Source organism: Ylistrum balloti, unplaced genomic scaffold (assembly GCF_031769215.1).
Source record: "Ylistrum balloti isolate Yb309-2 unplaced genomic scaffold, AGI_CSIRO_Ybal_v1 Utg370076, whole genome shotgun sequence".
In the NCBI taxonomy this organism is placed as follows: domain Eukaryota; kingdom Metazoa; phylum Mollusca; class Bivalvia; order Pectinida; family Pectinidae; genus Ylistrum; species Ylistrum balloti.
Window position 1 is genome coordinate 249,547 of NW_026782115.1, and position 19,291 is coordinate 268,837.

The 19,291-nt window shown below is 33.1% G+C and overlaps 1 protein-coding gene across 1 annotated transcript; it reads right to left on the reverse strand.

The window, feature by feature from the left end:
- Window positions 1-517: 517 nt before the first annotated feature.
- LOC132549669 (caspase-2-like) lies at window positions 518-18,388 on the reverse strand. Its single transcript, XM_060213620.1, has 12 exons — window positions 18,348-18,388; window positions 12,616-12,942; window positions 11,803-12,041; window positions 10,447-10,515; window positions 7,980-8,060; window positions 7,524-7,604; window positions 5,353-5,436; window positions 5,013-5,102; window positions 3,908-4,006; window positions 2,134-2,436; window positions 865-1,069; window positions 518-668 (listed from the first exon to the last, which is right to left on the reverse strand). The coding sequence occupies exons 1-12, from the start codon at window positions 18,386-18,388 to the stop codon at window positions 518-520; spliced, it is 1,770 nt and encodes a 589-aa protein (XP_060069603.1).
- Between the last annotated feature and the right edge of the window lie 903 nt (window positions 18,389-19,291).

Consider the following 19,291-nt stretch of genomic DNA (forward strand, 5'->3'; position numbering starts at 1 on the left):
CACTTTTTCATGTGTTCAAAATTTTGTTATTAGTTCAAAGAGATTTAAATAATTTGTTTGTTTATGTTATGTCTTTAATCGTAACAGTTTTCCCCCATGTTCTTCTTATCACAATACACAGTTGTTAATTGAGCTTATCACAGAGATGAATTTAATGTACTTATACCTTCTATTCTTGTTAATGGCATGGTAAACCTACCAGTCTTATTCTTTAAGCTCTTCTTTCCTTATCCTCTTTTCCTATTTCTTTTCTTTCATAAGAAATGCATTTATTTATTGTTTTGTTTGTGATCTGTTTCCCATTTGTCAACATCTTGCTTGTTACAGAAATGGAGACGGATTTATATAAGTATAACTTGTTTCCGAATCCAATTTCAATTGTTATTTTTTGTGATGTTTCATGTCTATGTATGTAAAGAAAATGAAATAAAATAAAGTTTACAACAACCCAAATCCTAGTTTTTGGCACTGACACGTATTTTGTTTTTGACACTAATCCCACATTCAAATTGTCCTCCTATTTTGTATCTGGAATGGAACGGAAAACAATTTTTCTTCGAAGTGTTCCTGTGGTGCTTAAAGTTTGAGCACAAGGAATTCCATCTACGGTTCCTGTTTTTTCTCCTAGAACACTATTGGTTCTGGTGAGGATATCCATAAGACCATGACTACAAAAAAAGTTGAAACAAATTTACATAGAGTAATATATAAATAGTATTACTGGTTAGCTTGTACTAATAATAATGATAAGAAAGACATGGAACAATATCAATAAGGCTCCCACCCGGTAAAAACAATATGTCCCATAACTTAATGCTAAGAAAATATATATTAACTCCTATCATAAGATATGGATATCGCCACCTGTCGTGATTTTTGTGAAGCGTTTCAATGAATGTACTGATGAACCATGATCCTTTTTTTTCGTCTCTGTATGAAACATATCCAGGAGGTGCAGGAAAACAGACAAGAAAATCGGCTTCGTCTGGAGTTTGCTTCCATTCTGGTTCAGTAGGAATATACCGTGGTGGTTTAACACGAACAGTGTCTGTCGCCAAATGATTGTAAACTAGATCAACCAGAAAAAAAAGACATATCAAAAGTACGAACTGAAAAACGATGGCAAAACTTGCACTAAATAGACTATATAGTCTTTAGATATATCGTATCTAAGCCTTATTTGTATATCTAAATATGTTATTAATTTTTATATCTTGTGTACAATCATTTGAGATTGTATCAGGTATAACCTGCCGGTTGACTTTAGTCCTCATAGTTTTCAATGGAATATTTTAATTCACTTGATATTGTACAAAAGACACACATTTGAATAACACCTTTTAATACAAATTTAAATAGTGTATAGTAGAGCCTTACCGTTAATTAGTTCAACCATTGATGATAAAAATGTAGTATTAACTAGATAATGTATTGCAATATTAAATTAAATAGAAATAAATTAAATAGAATGTGCAACCTTTGGTAAGTTCGATAAAATGTAATAATAACTTAATCAATTACGTCACAAAACGTTTGTAATGCCCTATTATCTAAAAGTGTAATTAAAGTTTATATATAAATATATTTATTAAGATGAATAGATCATATTCTAAAACGTTTAGATTTTCGAAGGATCTTTCGAGTAAGCTTTCCTGCGAGTCAATGAAACAGGAATGAGTGACTGACCTCACCAATCCGCAACAATTATTTTAGCTAGAGGTGTTAAAGCAAGAAATAAATAAAAGTATCTAGTATTCCTTGCACAAAGCTACTGGTTACGAAATCTTGGAAACAAGGCAGTACAGTTTTCAAAATAGTCTCTCCTAATGTTTTGAAGAATTAATAATTAGCACGGGATTCTAACTGCATTTACACACACTTAAGAACGATATATTAAGAGCCTGTTTCCAGTATCACGATTTTCAAGCAAAACCTCAACCTCAATAAGGGTCTTTGAGAATTGGAGGGGGTGTTTAATTCTCGTTAATTTGCCTTGTGGTTCCGTTCTTGTTTCCTTGTTTTTATTTTGGAACACGTTTTAGTTTGCTAGATTTGACTAAGAATGTCATGAAACAAGAGACGCTTACCCTTCCGAACCTCTATTTTTTTAAAAACATATCAATCTATACATACTTCCTTGGGATTCCGGTCCCATACAAGCCTGAATGAAGAACATCTTCGGCTTCCCAGCAAGCGTCATGCAATTGCTGGCATTGAAGTACTTGCGAAGGGGTTCTAAATCGAAAGGTGTACCATGAACGTCTAAAAGTCGGCCTTTTTGACCATGCGTAAGAATGAATATCACAATACAATCGGCGTTGCTGTGATCGGTTTCGTTTCCAAGAGACCTGAGTCGATCATCTATGAAATTGAATGTACAGTCATTGTAACGCTCAACTTCAAAATGTAACTGACCAAAGATCCTTTCAAGGCCATCTGAAATGAGGAGTCATTAAATTACGAAATTGCATTATGGTACCCATATGATAGGATAGGTTTGGAGGGAACTCGAGCCTACACTGTACAATATGCATCAACTGAAATGTGTTGTATCTAAGTTATCCCTGTATCCTCAAACTATGGTCTTTAAATGCCTCGGGTGATTCGATCTTCAAGAGGCTGTTCCAATTATCAGGATTTTCGTGCAAGAATATGTCAAATGACGGAAAAAAACTTGTAACAAGGTTTTCAACGATAAAGTTTGATAAAAATATGGGTAAGTTTTGCGGTCATCGTAGTGACGTCATTGAGAAATATTCTCTTTCTTCGTGCTATATGAAGCTGGACGTGTTTGATGCTCGTACGTGTGCCTGTTAGTTCCATTGACGTATACCCTGTTCTCATTTGAAATGAAGCAGACGCTTTCTCTTCCAGAACAATTGGTCTTATTCTCCTTGTACTTTTTCAGAAGTGTCCTCGTAAATCTTTTGTTCATATTTTGTCCTACTTTTATTGAATTTGAGATTTTGATTATGTATATATTGACATGTTGGTGTTCTCGTGGTTGAAATTTAATAGGGTACAGAGTACCCATAGACTAAAATATGTTCCCAATATTCTTAAAAAGGATTAATATCTTAAAATAACTATTCCTCCATCAAAATTGCCTGTAGATAGGAATGTGTTTCTGATAATATATGATTATCCATTTCAAATTATAATGTTATTGATAAACAAAAGCAGGTATAAATACATGTATGATACTTCAACAGTGAAAGTATTGTCATCATATCAGATCACCGCCTTATAAGCCTTCTAGTCTTATTCAGAAATATATGTGATGCATAACATTTTGAACCATTTAGTAAGTATTATGAGCTCTTACCGAATAGTGTATGTGTTCGTATTCGGTGCATATGCACGAAGAATGTAAGGCATCTATGTGTAATGCCATATTCTAACGTACACCAAGACAAAACGAAGTTAACTAAATGTAATATAAACTTTGATGCAGGCACAGAGAGTAAAGCATAATCTCACAATCAGAAATAATTCCATCAAACACTTAATTCTGATAAACACTTTCAGTCACTATCTATTGCGTGGATTAATCTAGCTTAGATTGTAGAAGAAGAAAAATAAATCTACAATGCATCATGGTTTACCTACTGTAACAGTTCAACTGTAATTGCGTTTACTGGGTAGTCCTCAACCGACAGAAATCAACAGATTCCGACAGGGTAACAAATGTTAAATTCAAATCGAGAAAATGTGGAAAAATGAAAAAAAAAAGATAGAAAAACAGTACTAAAGGTCAAGTAGAGTATCCATAGTTAAAAATAAACTGGAGTTTTCGAAGATCAAAAATCAAGTGGAGTATCATAAATAAAACTCAATTGGAGAGTGGAGTATTCATACTAGATAAAGCTCAAGTGGAGTGTAATTACAGTGTTGTATATATACATACCGGCATCAATTGAAGAACCTCTTCGGTCTGGTATCTCTTGGCTAAGAGGATTTTTGTGGTCTATTCGGAATTTCTCTATGTTAAAAATGACAGCTTTTCCTGGAATTATAATTACGTTACATGTAAAAAAAAACTGCATTCAGAAAATAGTTAACCGAAGAAAATAGTAAAAGTCACAAGTGGAATCGCTAGAATAAACAATCGGAAATGAAATGTTTTGATGGGTTGTGAAGGAGTTCGGGATAACAAATCGACTGATTGTTTCCTTTGTACTTGAATAATTTCAAATCAATTGAAATTTTGTGGCAGGGTAAATGGCGTTTTTTAATTATCTATATGGATACAATACCTGCTTAACATAATGAATAATAGCAACCTTAGAATGTCGAAATTTCTTATTTGTCTCAAAAGACAGCAGTCACGTTCATGACCCAAGATAGATTTGAATAATAGCCTAAACGTTTGAAAACTTAGTTCGCCACCTTATCGGATATGTTGTTTCAATTATTAGTCTCAAAATGATTACAAGATAGTATACTTTGCTTTAATACTGACGATTACATCATGAATTTGGTTTTGGCACGAGCCAAAGTCGAGTTTTGGTAATATTGATTCGTAATGTTCATAACCTAAATTCGTCATGACTATCTGTAAATGGCACACGTGTTCGTTTACTAAATTAGATCTATAACACAGCGGGTATTTTAGAGAGGATTCGACAAGTGACATGAGACTTGTTCCGAGTTATAAGCACATTTCTTTCAATTGGTAATTGACATTTATGTATCATTCTGCATAGACTAATCCAGTTAAGGTAGGAGACAGTACCATATGACGTATATCATGACCCAATTTAGTATGTCGTTACCAAAAAATTCTCTACAATGTTGAGGTCGATCATCTGCCTCAACAGGAAAGATGACAGCTATATCTGGCCTAGCGTCAGCATGATTGTTATAGCAACGATGATCGTGAAAAGTATCAAATTAAAACTCGTTACATGGCCATTATTTCAGAAAACTTCTCAGTTATAGATATTGTTAGAAAGGGTGGTATAACTGTTTTTAAGCACATCATCTATCATTATGAAAAAGACTACTTATACCTCTAGGTTTTCTTGTCATTCTGTATTCTTCAATTCTGACATGTTCCACACGCTGATAAACTACTTTGTGTTTAGATGTTTTGAAAGACACTGGAAGAAAGAAACATGTTTTGAAAACGGGTTTTATTCCCCCCCCCCCCCAAAAAAAAAAAAAAAAAAATAAAAAAAGATTAAGAGACATATGTTTTTACGTTTTGTCATAGGAATTTGGATCTGAATTCTGTTTGCAATAGCGGTATAAGTTACATGAGTTCAAAGAAATAGATAAAGACACATGCTTGATTCATAGTAAGTTGGATTTAAATTTGAAAACAGCATTTTTTTTTTGTAAATAACTTACCATTTATGGAGGATTGAATGGGCGGCCAGGAATCGAGTCTGCAGTACGCACCCACATCCATATGGTCAAATCCTGTGATGATATCTGAAATGCAAAACCAATTCTATTTTGTTTTAGGCGTTTTAGAGGACATATTACAACACTACAAAGAAATTGCTTGTTATCATGGAATTGAGCCAATAACAAACCAGGACATCACCACCATTGTCGCAGGGTCATATTATGATGTCCACAATGTGCTCTGGTCCCAATACACAATTATCAACGACCTGGTTAAGTTAATATGATGACTTATTAACCTGAGAAAGTAATATCAATTTTGACGGTCGTTTAATCATCGTTTTCACCTCAAAACAGGTCGAGAAATGTTTAATATGACATTTCCCCGATATTTTCACATTACAAAATTTTCGTTTCCTGTCATCTGAGAGTGGGGACGTATAAGATGTTTTATATCAAAGTCCCTACTACAATAGATAAAAAGAAAGAAAAGAACATTATAATATTGAACTTAATAAATAATTTAATATTTGCTAAAATTCGACAGATATAATCAGCAGTAAACTTTCAAATTAATCCTTATTGATCGTGACAAATCTTCTGCTGTCTGCCATTCTTTCAACAACTGTCATCGGCTGGCGCTGTTCTGACGTCACGGAAAAATCTTTATTTCTATATCTGGTTACGGACTAGAATTGTTGGATTTTTTATATGAAAGATGAAGTACATTTTATTTATCTATTCTGCAGGATGTACAAGTAGAAATCTTAACCTTTGTCAACTTTACATTTTCTTGAAATTTAAATATAATTTAAGAACCTAATATGTGAATACCTGTGCTCTGATTTAAAGTACCTCCTCCTACTGTGACCATGTCGGGATGCATATATGCTGCTCCTTTCCACTCATCATTTATAAAACATGATTAACAATTGAAATGCTTTTACTATAAAAATGAATACTACAGAAACGGGGTTATAAAGAATTAAAGCAATAATATCTCTGGTTACAACACAGCTGTGCTCTCATCCATTGTAATTAGTGTACTTCCCCATTAAACGCTGTAGATAAAACATGTACCAATGCTGAACAATTAAAACTTTACAAGCGTACCAGAAAATCTCTATGAAATATGTCCTTTGATGCTAATACATTTTGTTATAAATGTGAACTCTTGAGTCATAGAATGATTTTGCTTTCGTTTAATGAAGGTACTTATGAAAGTTTACGAGCCCGTTCTTTAAAGGAGATGCACAATCCTTTTGATTTTTATAATTGGTGATTTCATTTTGAACAATAAGAAAAACAATCACGCAAATTTGGAATGGGTTGAAAGAACAAATATGAACATTCGAACAAAAACAATTTAACAATGGAGAAATGTGTAAATTTTATTATTGCTAAATCATATTATTTTCGGATCTGACGCACTAGTTTATCGTTGCTTAGAGACCGAAACGTTTGATTACTTTTTATCTGAATACATAGCATGATACATATTCTCCTTGTACGTTGTCAAATCTTTTTTCTTTGTGATATATGAATATTAGTAAATTAACACAACTGTGTTAACTTAATCTTTTGAGGCGGGAACTGGTGTTTAACTCATTGAACATCATACAGAAGGCTCATCACATGCCATATAGAACAATTAGGGTGAAGTGACATGCACAGGCCGGTCAGTTTCTTTTTCCGAACGACAGATTAACACGCACAATCCTTCAAAAGGGACAATTGTTTCCGTCAACCTGCATAGAATGGCCGGTAGCCACTGCAGGTCTATACTTAGTCCTCGAGGTTTGCAGTAACCTGCATGCCATGGTTAATACCATTCAAACAGAAGCAGGTTGTTTATTACTGTATAGAGAGGGCTATCATAGGCTGTGCATGTTGTCAAGTGAAATAGAATCAACTTCGCTTTTCTTTTTCATATTCTTTCGCTCTATATCTGGATTTCCCCGCCATGTCATTTTTCTACTCTAAAGATATTTATTGTGTGTCAATAGTGTAAATCAAAATGCTGTTTTAACACGTTCGAACATCGGATATTTCAGTGTTTAAAAGAATATATAGAAATATTTGGTATAATTAAAACAATTGAAAAGAAATCACTTAGAAATAAATAGATTTTACTGCATCTTGACTTAGTTATAGGGGTTGTTAACATATACCTAAATGTTGCTCATTGCTTTCCTCTTTTATCTCGTTGGGATGGGAATAGTATGATTCCAACACCTCTTTTGGTACACTTTCTGAAAGACAAGAAAGATAACCACTAAATCATACTTTTTAAAAGATCTATTCGCAATGAAATATTCTGAAATTAAACTAATCTCCTTTTTTCTTTTTCATATTCCTTCGCTTGAAATTAGGATTTACTCGCCATTTCATTTCTCTACTACTAAGATATCTGATTGTTTAGAGTTTTTCTATGACGTCAAGCAAACTCCATTCTGAACAAGTTCAACGTTATCAGAATGAGTACAGATGTTTTATAAGGATATATACAAATATCTGATACACGTACATTATAAATAACAAACACCGAAAGAAGATGGATGTATCGTACTTTATCATATTTGACTATTAGATTATAGTTGACATAGTTATTGGGTATAAGTATATACCTAAATGCTGGTCATTGGTTTCCTCCTTCCCTTCTCTTGGTTGGATATAACTTGGTTGCACCACCTCTTTCGGTACAGTTTCTGAAAGACAAGAAATTTTTCTTATGCTTTGTTATCGAAGAGGTAGCCACGATGAGATATGGCTTTCAATTGTCTGTACTGTCTATCCTAGTTCAGACAACATATCAGTTACCATGTAAAATTGCAAAAATATGGCCTACCCCACCTATCTCGAATGAGTAAATTATATGCAGGTATGGAAAAAGATATATTTGAACTAGACTAAATAAATTTCATTGTCATGCTATGCTGTATCAATTTTTTAAATGTGTATTTATGTGTGTGTGCGTGTGTGTGTGTGTGTGTGTGTGTGTGTGTGTGTGTGTGTGTGTGTGTGTGTGGTTGTGTGTGTGTGCGCGCATAATCGTTTGAGCCTGCAGGGATAAACTCTGTTTAGATAAATGCATTTAAATAGTGGCACAATACAGAATTTACCTTTTCACTTGAATTCTTAATTTTGTGAATTATTGTATACATCCCAATCTATATTTTGACACTTATTGCGGCATCTTAAAAAAATCTTTATCGTTTCATTATTGTAAATATTTATTATCGCTATTGTGTAAAAATAGAAATAAAGGACAAAATAATTACATAATAACGTTTTCGTTACTGTTTGACTGTGCTGTATCTTATTCTTATTCTAAAAATGCTATTCAGTTGTGTGCTTTTTTTTCACACTTTTTATGAATGTATAATCAAGAAATGTTTTAAAACTTTTGAAACTCGAACTGTTCGGAAAAAAAATATTTGAAGCTAGAGTGAATTTTTCAGGTAGTACCAAGGAAAAATTAAATGCTTTTTAGGGAACAAATCAAATCCATAAAACAAGTGTTAGACAAGCTGCGAAGTTGCAAAATACAGAGTACGTCACCTGTACAAACCTGAAAGACCTCATATTTAGATAAATTCATGGGAGACAAAACGCACTAACACCGACGTTTTGGATAGAAAAGAATAAAGAAACAATTAACTATCGATTTAAAAAGGATTTCATATTACAAGAAACCGCAATACAATGACGTTCTGAAGAATAATGCATTTACTTTCAACGGCAAACACTTGCTGCAGATTAAACTATAGTTACCAAAATTACCCCCAACATACGCAATTGGATATCAAGGAACATTTTTACCAACAATCGGAAGATGTATGGGACACAGAAATTCGACAGTAAACAGTAATAACAGCTTTCTAAACGTGCTCACTCCACATTCAGAAGATTGGTAATGCTGTTAATCTTTCTGTGTCCTACACCCAAACACTGAAACAATCATCTGAAAATCTCTTCCAATTTTTACTGTACTGTTGAAATTCTGAACATGCTACCTCCAACCAATAAATTTACCTTTAAAATCAATTCAAATGGTATTTCATTTTTAGATTTCCTTGTAAAAAGTAAGTAGACAAAATGTTAAAAGATGTTTTTCATAATCCATGACATACACGCCAATACCTTTATGTTGGTCACTTAGGGCTTAAAATGTAACAAGAATATATCTGCACAATTGCAAGCAAGAGGGACAACCGAAAAATAACGATTGAGGGAATTGAGGACTCAAATCAAGTTCCAACACTATCACGCAAAAATAATAAAGGAGTGCATAAAACAGAAACATTAATAAGCAGAACAACATTACTTAACCAAACGATAAACCAGAATCATCTATTATACCGCTAATTAGAAACCACAATCCACGAAATAGGAATATCAGCCAAACATTGAATCATTTGAATATTTTACTGAAAGAAAATTAACTAAGTGTATTTGAAAACAAATAATTCATCAACAGTAAAGCACAATCAAAACATTTCAGAAGATTACTATGCTCATCGCATTGTCAATAGAAAACAAATTTCAATGTTTCAAAATGTTAAGATCCGCGATGTGAAACATACGCATATCTACATAAAGGGACATTGAAAGTGTTTGCGGAACCAAAGAAGTTACCATCAACGCATTTTTTTCTTGTGAATCGAAAAACTTAAACTGTTTAATAATGTGACCGAGTAAGACGTATAAGTAGGTTATGAGCACTAAATTGGAGACACGTTTGAAATTTGTGAAAAAAAGAGTTTAAGATATTTCCTTTTGATTAACTAATTTCGGAGAATGCTATTGGAAGTAAGGAGACACAGAACAAAATTATAAAAAATTTAAAACCAAGCATATACATGAATATATCCCATTTCCTTGACGTCATGATAGACAATCTAGTCGTTATTGAAGACCTCATATTGTGTTGCCGTTGGCAACCGTGTAGGCTTACCCAGGTAACTAACTGGTGAATATTTACATTTTCTGCTTTATAGAGAACACTCGCTATGCAAATTCAGGTCAATCCGTGGAATGAATATTCCGAAATGGTATAAATGAATATATTTCACATGCGAGTCATTGAATTACCTGTAGTTTGTGAGACTCTTGACCCTTCGGTTTCTTCTGCCTCTCGCAAGGATAATCTTTCCTTAAAACCTGTAAATAGGCATTGCAATAAGCATGCTCATTTTTTAACAGAACACCTTATTAACATCCTATTGTTTAATATCATCTAGTATAGAAAGTAAAAAAAATGTTTCGCTGCAGGTATAAGTCCTACATAATCTAATTTCTGATAAACTTCATTTTAATAGCTTTGACATACATCAATTGCTTAATGTTGTTACTATACGTATTGAAATTCTAATGTGTTTTGTTGATTTAATATAGCAATAAATTGTTCGTGTAATATTGAAGTCCATTGTTGATGTTTTAACAGAACATTTTTGATGTACTGCAGAATCGCATTGCTGATAAACAGAAGTACATTATTAATATAATAGGTGTAAATTATTAATGTAATATAGCAGTGCATTGTTGATGAAACAGATGTTGATTATTGATATAACATAACAGTACATTGTTGATGAAAGAGATGTAGATTATTAATGTAACATAACAGTACATTGTTGATGAAAGAGATGTAGATTATTATGTAATATAGTAGTACATTGTTTAATGAAATAGATGTAGATTGTTGATGAAACAGATGTAGATTATTAACGTAATATAGCAGTACATAGTTGATGAAATAGATGTAGATTATTGATGTAATATAACAGTACATTGTTGATGAAATAGATGTAGATTATTGATGTAATATAACAGTACATTGTTGATGAAACAGATGTTGATTATTTATATAACATGACAGTACATTGTTGATGAAAGAGATGTAGATTATTGATGTAACATAACCGTACATTGTTGATGAAACAGATGTATGTAATACAGATTAACAGATTAATGTAATATAACAGTACATTGATGATGAAAGAGATGTATATTATTAATGTAATATAGCAGTACATTGTTGATGAAATAGATGTAGATTATTGATGTAATATAATAGTACATTGTTGATGAAAGAGATGTAGATTATTAATGTAATATAGCAGTACATTGTTGATGAAATAGATGTAGATTATTGATGTAATATAGCAGTACATTGTGGATAAAACAGATGTATTTAATACAGATTAACAGATTAATGTAATATAGCAGTACATTGTTGATGAAAGAGATGTAGATTATTGATGTAACATAACAGTGCATTGTTGATGTAATGCAAAGTATGTACAGAAAAGTGTTTACATTTTCCGTTTTACTGAATACGTCTTGTCTGTAGTCAATGCTTAAGGAAATATAAGTTAGAATAACTCTATACTTTAAATCATTTACATCAAAATTTCAAACGTGTAACCAGGAACAGAATTTTATTACCTGATATTTTCCTCGAGTGTTTCAGCCAAGATGTCATCTTAAGTTCAGCCATTGGTTCCAACAGAGCATTTTCTAATGTTTTAGGTTGTAAAATGTCACGTTGTATGAGTAGAGTAAAGAATTCCAGGACAGTGCGTACTTTTCCCACAGATCCCCTGGGGATATTTGTTGTAACACTTTTAAGTTTTTCCAGGTCATCGTCATCTGTCAGCTCATCAGATATACAAAGCAATAAAACCCTGAAACCATATTTGAACCAAAATCATAATTTTATGAAAAATACAAGAAAATATGTTAATTTATATGAGAAAATATATAATAGATTTAATACGGTTACAGCTGGACACACATTCACATTAAGGTCACATTTCTCCATTAACTATTGTGGTTTGTAAAATTCTAGTATTATACCCAAGACACACAACAGAGAAAGGTGTCTTTTAATACAACTTCAGACTGGCGACTGACTGCATCATTCTATCATGAAATAACGTGTCAAACATCGTTGTGAAGAGATGCAACAACCGCGCAATCCAATCAATTTCATAATGGGCAGTGTCACCATTTAATCAAAACATGTCATGAAGGTTGTGGCAAACATAGCAGGATGAAGTAGCAAAGTCTACTACTTGCTATCTCAAAGCCTTGTACTTAAGTCACACAAGAGTGCAGCATATTTCAATACAAATTCAAATTAGATACAGCTGATTTGAATATGAAGTAAACTGTGTCATTTAGCTGTTTAGTCCTATCAGTCGATTGTTAGTGAGGAAAACGTCCTGTGCAATATGTGCAGTATATAATGAATCTCACCTAAATTCATCAAAATATGTCTTTTCAAGGTAATCGAGGTCTTTTAAAATCCGGTCATATAGAAGCTCTCCTTCCTGGCTACATTCTTTGCCATATCTGATGGCAAGATCTAGTCTTCCTACCCTAGCTAATCCTTCTACTACATGCTCGTCGTTTCCGTTTGTGGAAATTTCAAAAAGCAATGTTGAACCATCAGCGCATGCTTGTAGCTTCCCGGCCAAACTATCACCCTGGGAGAGGAATTTCAATTTACAAATTTCCTCTAAATCAAGCTTCTTCCCAATGGTTTCTACTCGAGATTTCCTTCTGGCTTCACTAACGTCCATCCTACAAATAAAAACGTGATAAAGATATCGCCATTAGAGTATATATAAATATATATATATTCATGGATACGAATTGTACATATAGTATTATACACGTGTACAATTTCAGAAAATTCAAATCTTAAATCAAATGATTCATTGTTTTAATTGATTGATATTTGGAAATGGTAACACATCTGACAAATGAAGAAAACTTTTGATTCGTGCCCAATTTGGCCCTAGAACTCACGCTCTTTGGCAACAAATCGCCCAGCCAAGAAATTCAACAACTGCCTAATTAGATAAATCACCCCGACATCCACCAAGAAAAGATCGCAATATATATACTAAACATGGGTATAATTTTCAAAAGAAATATATATATATATGATTAAATTTTACTTATAAGGCTATGTACTTAGGTAATATGCTTAATCAATATTGTAGTATCAATTTAACCTATTTGATATCAATGTGTTTCATGCTTATGTGTACAGATTTGATTTAAATCATACACCGGTATTTGATAAATTGATTTGGAGATAATGATATAAATTAAATGATCTATGTATACCACGAATAAACATGTAAATGTATTTGGCATGCAACAACCGAGCAGTTGTGTAATTGGCATGGATTTCAATGCATTTTATATCTAGTGTTTTTATTTTGTGTGTTTATACCTTGCCTCGAGATAAGCACGTTAATATCGATAAGTATACAAACTGAAAAATCAACTGTTATGCATTTGAAAATGAGCTTTATCAAAAGTCCGACAACGAAGATGTGGCTTATTCCAAAAACAAAAATTCAATATTTTTGTATTGATAAGAAGATATCTTTTGAAATGTGAGGTGGTGTACTCACTTACTTTACACACTAAATGCTGTAGTATTCATTTAACCCGATTGATGCCAAATTCTTTATAGGCTAATGTGTGCTAAGATCATATCAACGGAGGGGCATAGGAACTGTCTATATTTTAAATTTTCACTTAAATGTCCCCTCCTTTGAAAAGTGATTTATGGTTTAAATCAATAATTTGCTGCATGAATAATATGAAAAGTGCACTGAAATGTCTGATATCGTTGTTAATATGATACTGTATAGGTATCATATGAGCAATACATCCAGTGGACAAAAACATGTAAATACTCGATATCTCACCCGCTTCAAGCACTGACTATAAAATCAACTTCTATATCATGTGAATTTAGAAATTCCCTTTTATACTTTTCACATCGATAATGGTGTTCACAATGTTTGTCCTGATATTTCCATTGCAGAAAATTGCACAATAGTCAATAGGGATTACTTGGATTTGGACCACTACCAGATTAATTGCTTCTTCCCACTTTATGCAGTAAAGAACAAAACGACGCTGGCGACAAGCAGCGGTACGGGGCAGATCTACAAACGGATGGCGTGCCCGCAGAACAACTTCCCGCAATCATTTTATCACAGTTGTTGCATGGATAGGACGGTCATGAGTACCTAATGTATGAAGAGCAAATTCAGTAGCAGTAAGGTGTCAATTGCGCAAATGCGCGCGACGAATAAACCTGTCCTTACGTTGTGACGTCACGCGCGGACGATAAGACATATGTCCGTCAGCAACCCACCCAGTTTCCCTTAGACGACTAACAAGACGTTCTATAGTGCATATAGTACCTGACCACTCTGAACTTCTGTCAGTCGTGTCATTGTTTAATGCTATCAGCAATTTATCAAAATATCGGGAAAAGATGTGTCTCTATGAAGACTACCAAATGGTATGAAGAGCAGTGTTACTCAATGTCAGAACACTGCTGTGCACGAGATTTACCTGTTTCGTGCTTTCACAGGAAGACATCGTCACGCAATACAATTATGCAATATTCGATACAGCACTACGTGCAGTGTAACCTTGAGAGTTGCTTGACCGTTTGTCATTGTTTCTGAACAGCGCGTTCGCAAGATATTCCCAATAATGTTACCCTACGTTTCTTTATCTTTTAACTACATTAATTTTGATCATTGTTAAGGTCACAAGGCCATATTAAGTAAAAATCTTCTTCTCAATAACCAATACGCTGAACAGTTCTTGCAAAATGAAATTCCATTTTCTCACATTGAAATTTCAAAGGGTGAAATTTAAAAAAAAAAAAAAAAAAAAACCTTCTAACGACATCTTCTGATGAACCAAAAGTACTAAATTCATAATAAGTAGGTTCCTTTGTTGAAGCCCGGAAAAAGGTTACGAAGAAAATTTACTTTCTTTGAACATATTCGATACAGATGATCATTGACATTTAACAGATCTATTTGTAATGCCAGATAAACATTTCTTACCTTTCTAATCATCTCTTTTGCGAAAAATTGATGTCTTTGGTTAATAGCAATATCTTTTTGGTTTGTCGACCTTTTAAAAATTATTTAGTAAAAGTGGAAATCAGTTTAAAGGCGCCACACCTTTTTTTCTCAGATTTACGTTTATCAATGTACATACTGTGAAACATTTTCTTTTCCAACACCAATAGCTCACAGGAGGTACGCTTCAAATGCGAATATGTATATGATTACACCTCCGTCAGTAATTGGAGCGTGTCCTAAATGAGGAAGGTATTTCTGTGTTATCGTTTACAACCAAGACCCGAGGTGTATATCATGTAACAACTGATGTGGACATTAACTATATAAATTATAGTAACATTAACTAACTGTGTGTATATTGATTATTTCTTATGTATTTTTATTAAACAAAACAAGGGCATGTATGTAAATTTATTCCAGATTACGTTCTTGTTACCAGGTTATAGAGTTAAGAACAAAACGAAAGTATAATTTTTAAAATGCGTATTTTTGATAAATTACATTTACCAATAGACATCAATACTTACTGTTTTCCCCGGTATCGCCCCGGCGATAAACTTCTCCCTTGAAGCACAGCTTTAATCGTTGTCAGTATTTCACCTTTCAGAATATACCTGTCCTAATGGCGTATCAATCTACAAATACGTACAATGTACACTGAAATTACGTCATATAGATGTAGCCAACCACATTCTACAAATATACCTATTAAATACAATGCATTATTAAACCGAAAGTACAAATATTGACGGACGCAAAAGTTTTGCAGAAAGTACAGCACGTTTCTTGATCTTTAGTGATTCTAAAAAAGTGACAGTTTGTTTGAAATAAAGGTTGTAAGACACAACTGTAAAAGTATTTTTTCTTCAGAAATTGTTTGACTGTGCAAATGCAAAGTCTATTTATAGCATGTGGGTATTTCCAAACGGATCACTCTCTTGGGTATATCAGCGCGAGCAAATGTTCTAAAGGATCTCGCTTGTTTTGCAGATGTATTTCACCATTATGTGTTGTAAACTCTTAGTGAGAATGGTAATCACATGTTCTTACGTGTAATGACTTCGCAAAATAATGACATGTTCCAATTCAGGCAATAGAATTCACACGTGCCGATTGACAGTCGGATATGAACAGGACTTTTTCAGGAATAATATAATTTTGTCCACGACCGAATTTCAACTTTACTTGGTGTTGTTGATAGCACCTTCAGAGGCAATCCAGAAAATGTATTTTTTTTAAATCCAAAAGGTCCCTAGAGCCTGTATCATGGTGTATTTAGTGTCACGAACCAAGGATTCACTACTTCGCCAAATATATCAATCAAAACAATAGTTTACACTATCAAATGATATAACTTTTAATATGTAGGAACTACTACTAATTATGATCTCAAACATTTATCAACATTTTGCAAAATAAAAGAATTATACAATTTCATACATGAAAAATTTTGAAATTTAATTCGCTCATTTTCAGATATTACAATTTTACACTGAAAAGATGTACCCTATTTCGCTATTCGTATTCCCCAAAAGGTTTTGTTCGTTACTTGGCGCATTACGTAGAGAGCCTATGGAAAATATTTCAGAAATTGATAGTCAAACAATCACTCTTAGCTACATGTATATATATTCTTTACTGCTTACATAGCAGCAGATAGGCCTGAGTGATCGCTAAAATTAACCTCGTAAAATCACACCTTTTCCTCCACTTAAGCTATTTTGATAAAATTTCAGATTGATTTTAATTTGAAATTTATTATTTATATCGTTACTGAATATTTCTGATTTCGAAAAGTTGTTGCTAAGTGTATATCCGGTTGCAGAACGATGCGATACAGTAGTCAGTGGTAACGTACACTAAAAACTCCCTTATGTACGAATCAGTCGTGGTATTTATGACATATGCTATCAAGTTATAGCATACGATGAAAAATTTAAGTTAAATGTAATGAATAACTGTAATTTATCTAGGTATGTTGGCAATGAATCATCTTGTTCACGTGACTGTGTATAGTCGTGTCCCGTAGTTGCTTCCCTTTCAAACAAAAAGCCCAAATTAAGACTTTATATCATCGTTACACTACACGTTTACATTAACCCTTCGGGTAAGTATCACATTTTCGTCATTAGGTGAGTCGGTCATTTTTTCAATATTTATTTTAATATCACAGCACTACAGCACATTTGATGAGTCATCATAACGTTTTAGCAGGATATCACGAAATCAACACCTTGTGAAAATGATTGACAGAGAATTCTTGCTGCAGCCAGAATGACGTTATCACAAAGGAAACCAACGTAGTTTGAAATTATTTACGATGTAATAATGTTCCTGACTTCTTTCAGTAAAATATCAGTGACCAGTTTGTATCAGTTGTTATTCATGTTTTTGTTCTTTCAGTGTTGTAATCACAAGGAGATACCATACAGAATTTAAGCAATAGGTGATTCTTTATAGATTTAAAATACATTTTGACCACGTCGACGAATGATTTTTTATTTTAAACATGTAGTTGAACCTAAATACATGAAAAGAGGGGGGATCTTGTGCACTAGTACAGAGTATTAAACTGTCGCCTAGGAAACCGTGCTAGTTCTCATAATTATGATCTCTTTAGAGCAAATCTTATAGATTCTGCTGAATGTCAATGTGGACATCCCTGTGGAAATTGCTACCACTTTTTTATTACTTGCCCTTTATATGCTTTTTTAGGAATGAATTGAAAACGGAGCAAGCTACCTACAGCACAGGATGTGATGAACTTTAGCAAGGAATAATGGTTTGGTGTAATAGTCAGTTTTAATATGCGCAGTCTTAGATACTTGATTATAGCTGAAACCTAATAGGAAGACCTCTCTCTCTCTCTCTCTCTCTCTCTCTCTCTCTCTCTCTCTCTCTCTCTCTCTCTCTCTCTCTCTCAGAATAACATCATGAACAAGTGTTTAACTGTATTAATCGGGATATATACATATATACTTAGTGTCACCATTGAAATTCGTAAAATGTTTGCAGATATCTCTTAAGTACGTTGAGGTCCTTTATTCATGTGAAAGTGAGTGCATCTAGATTTACCATCTCATGTGGATGTCGATTTCATTTTCTAATCTCTGCATATTTACGATAAAATGTTACAAAAGACGAGGAAATTGCTATTTTTTCTGTATCTTACACAAATACACAGTCTCTATTTCTCCGCGATTCCGGCTACAGTTACCATATAGTAATTAACCAGTATATATACATGTATGGGTGTATTTTTCTCAATCTGCTATACATATATATCGTAAACATTGTTCTGGAAAAAGGCCAATTTAACTGCTTCCAGCAACTTGTATCTCATAAGAGCTTGTGTTATATCACATGCATAAGTTACAAGTAAAAAGTTATTTTTAAAGATTTGCATCCGAGTCGAAAAATGGCTTGAAGTTTTATTTTCTTCCCTATTTACTGTCATTGCAGTATGAAGTCGTAGTAAGATTAGAACAAGGACACAATGTGCTAAATAATAATATGTCATTATAGTAATTAAAAAATATTTTTTTAAAAAAATGACCAGTTTCATTGCCGGGCTATACCTGTGTTACATAAGAACACCTAAGTGCAAAGAACGCTCAATGTGTAGTGTAATGTGAAGAGGTTGATGTGATCAAACAACAATAAAACAGTATTGTTTGTTGATGGGTTTGTTGACTTGAATGGTAGACTAAGGAATTTACATCTAAATCAATCAATACACGGTTTCCATAATAGCTTTACTTAAGAGATAATATAGTTTTATTTTAGTTTACACAATCTTTGTATTATCTATTAAAAGCCATAATATTGGATAATCTCCAATCTCCTTATAGAAGGCAAAACAATGGCAGGTGGGAGGAGGTATACTTTATTGGGCAGTCAGTCGTTTGAGTAAGTCGTAGTAAGAAGACAATGCCTAAATACCGATTCAGATGAATAGCACTACTGTATTATTAATGTGAAGGAATGCCTCACAAGTAATTGTGTAATCGGTAAACTTG

Bases quoted from the DNA above. Each gene is read 5' to 3' on its own strand.
- LOC132549669 (XM_060213620.1), bottom strand. From the start codon at position 18,388: ATGCAGAGATTAGAAAATGAAATCGACATCCACATGAGATG. The intron at 12,943-18,347 runs GTAAATCTAGAT...TTTTATTTGTAG, and splicing joins ATCGACATCCACATGAGATG to GATGGACGTTAGTGAAGCCA. The intron at 4,007-5,012 runs GTATAAGTAGTC...TTATAATTCCAG, and splicing joins AATGACAAGAAAACCTAGAG to GAAAAGCTGTCATTTTTAAC.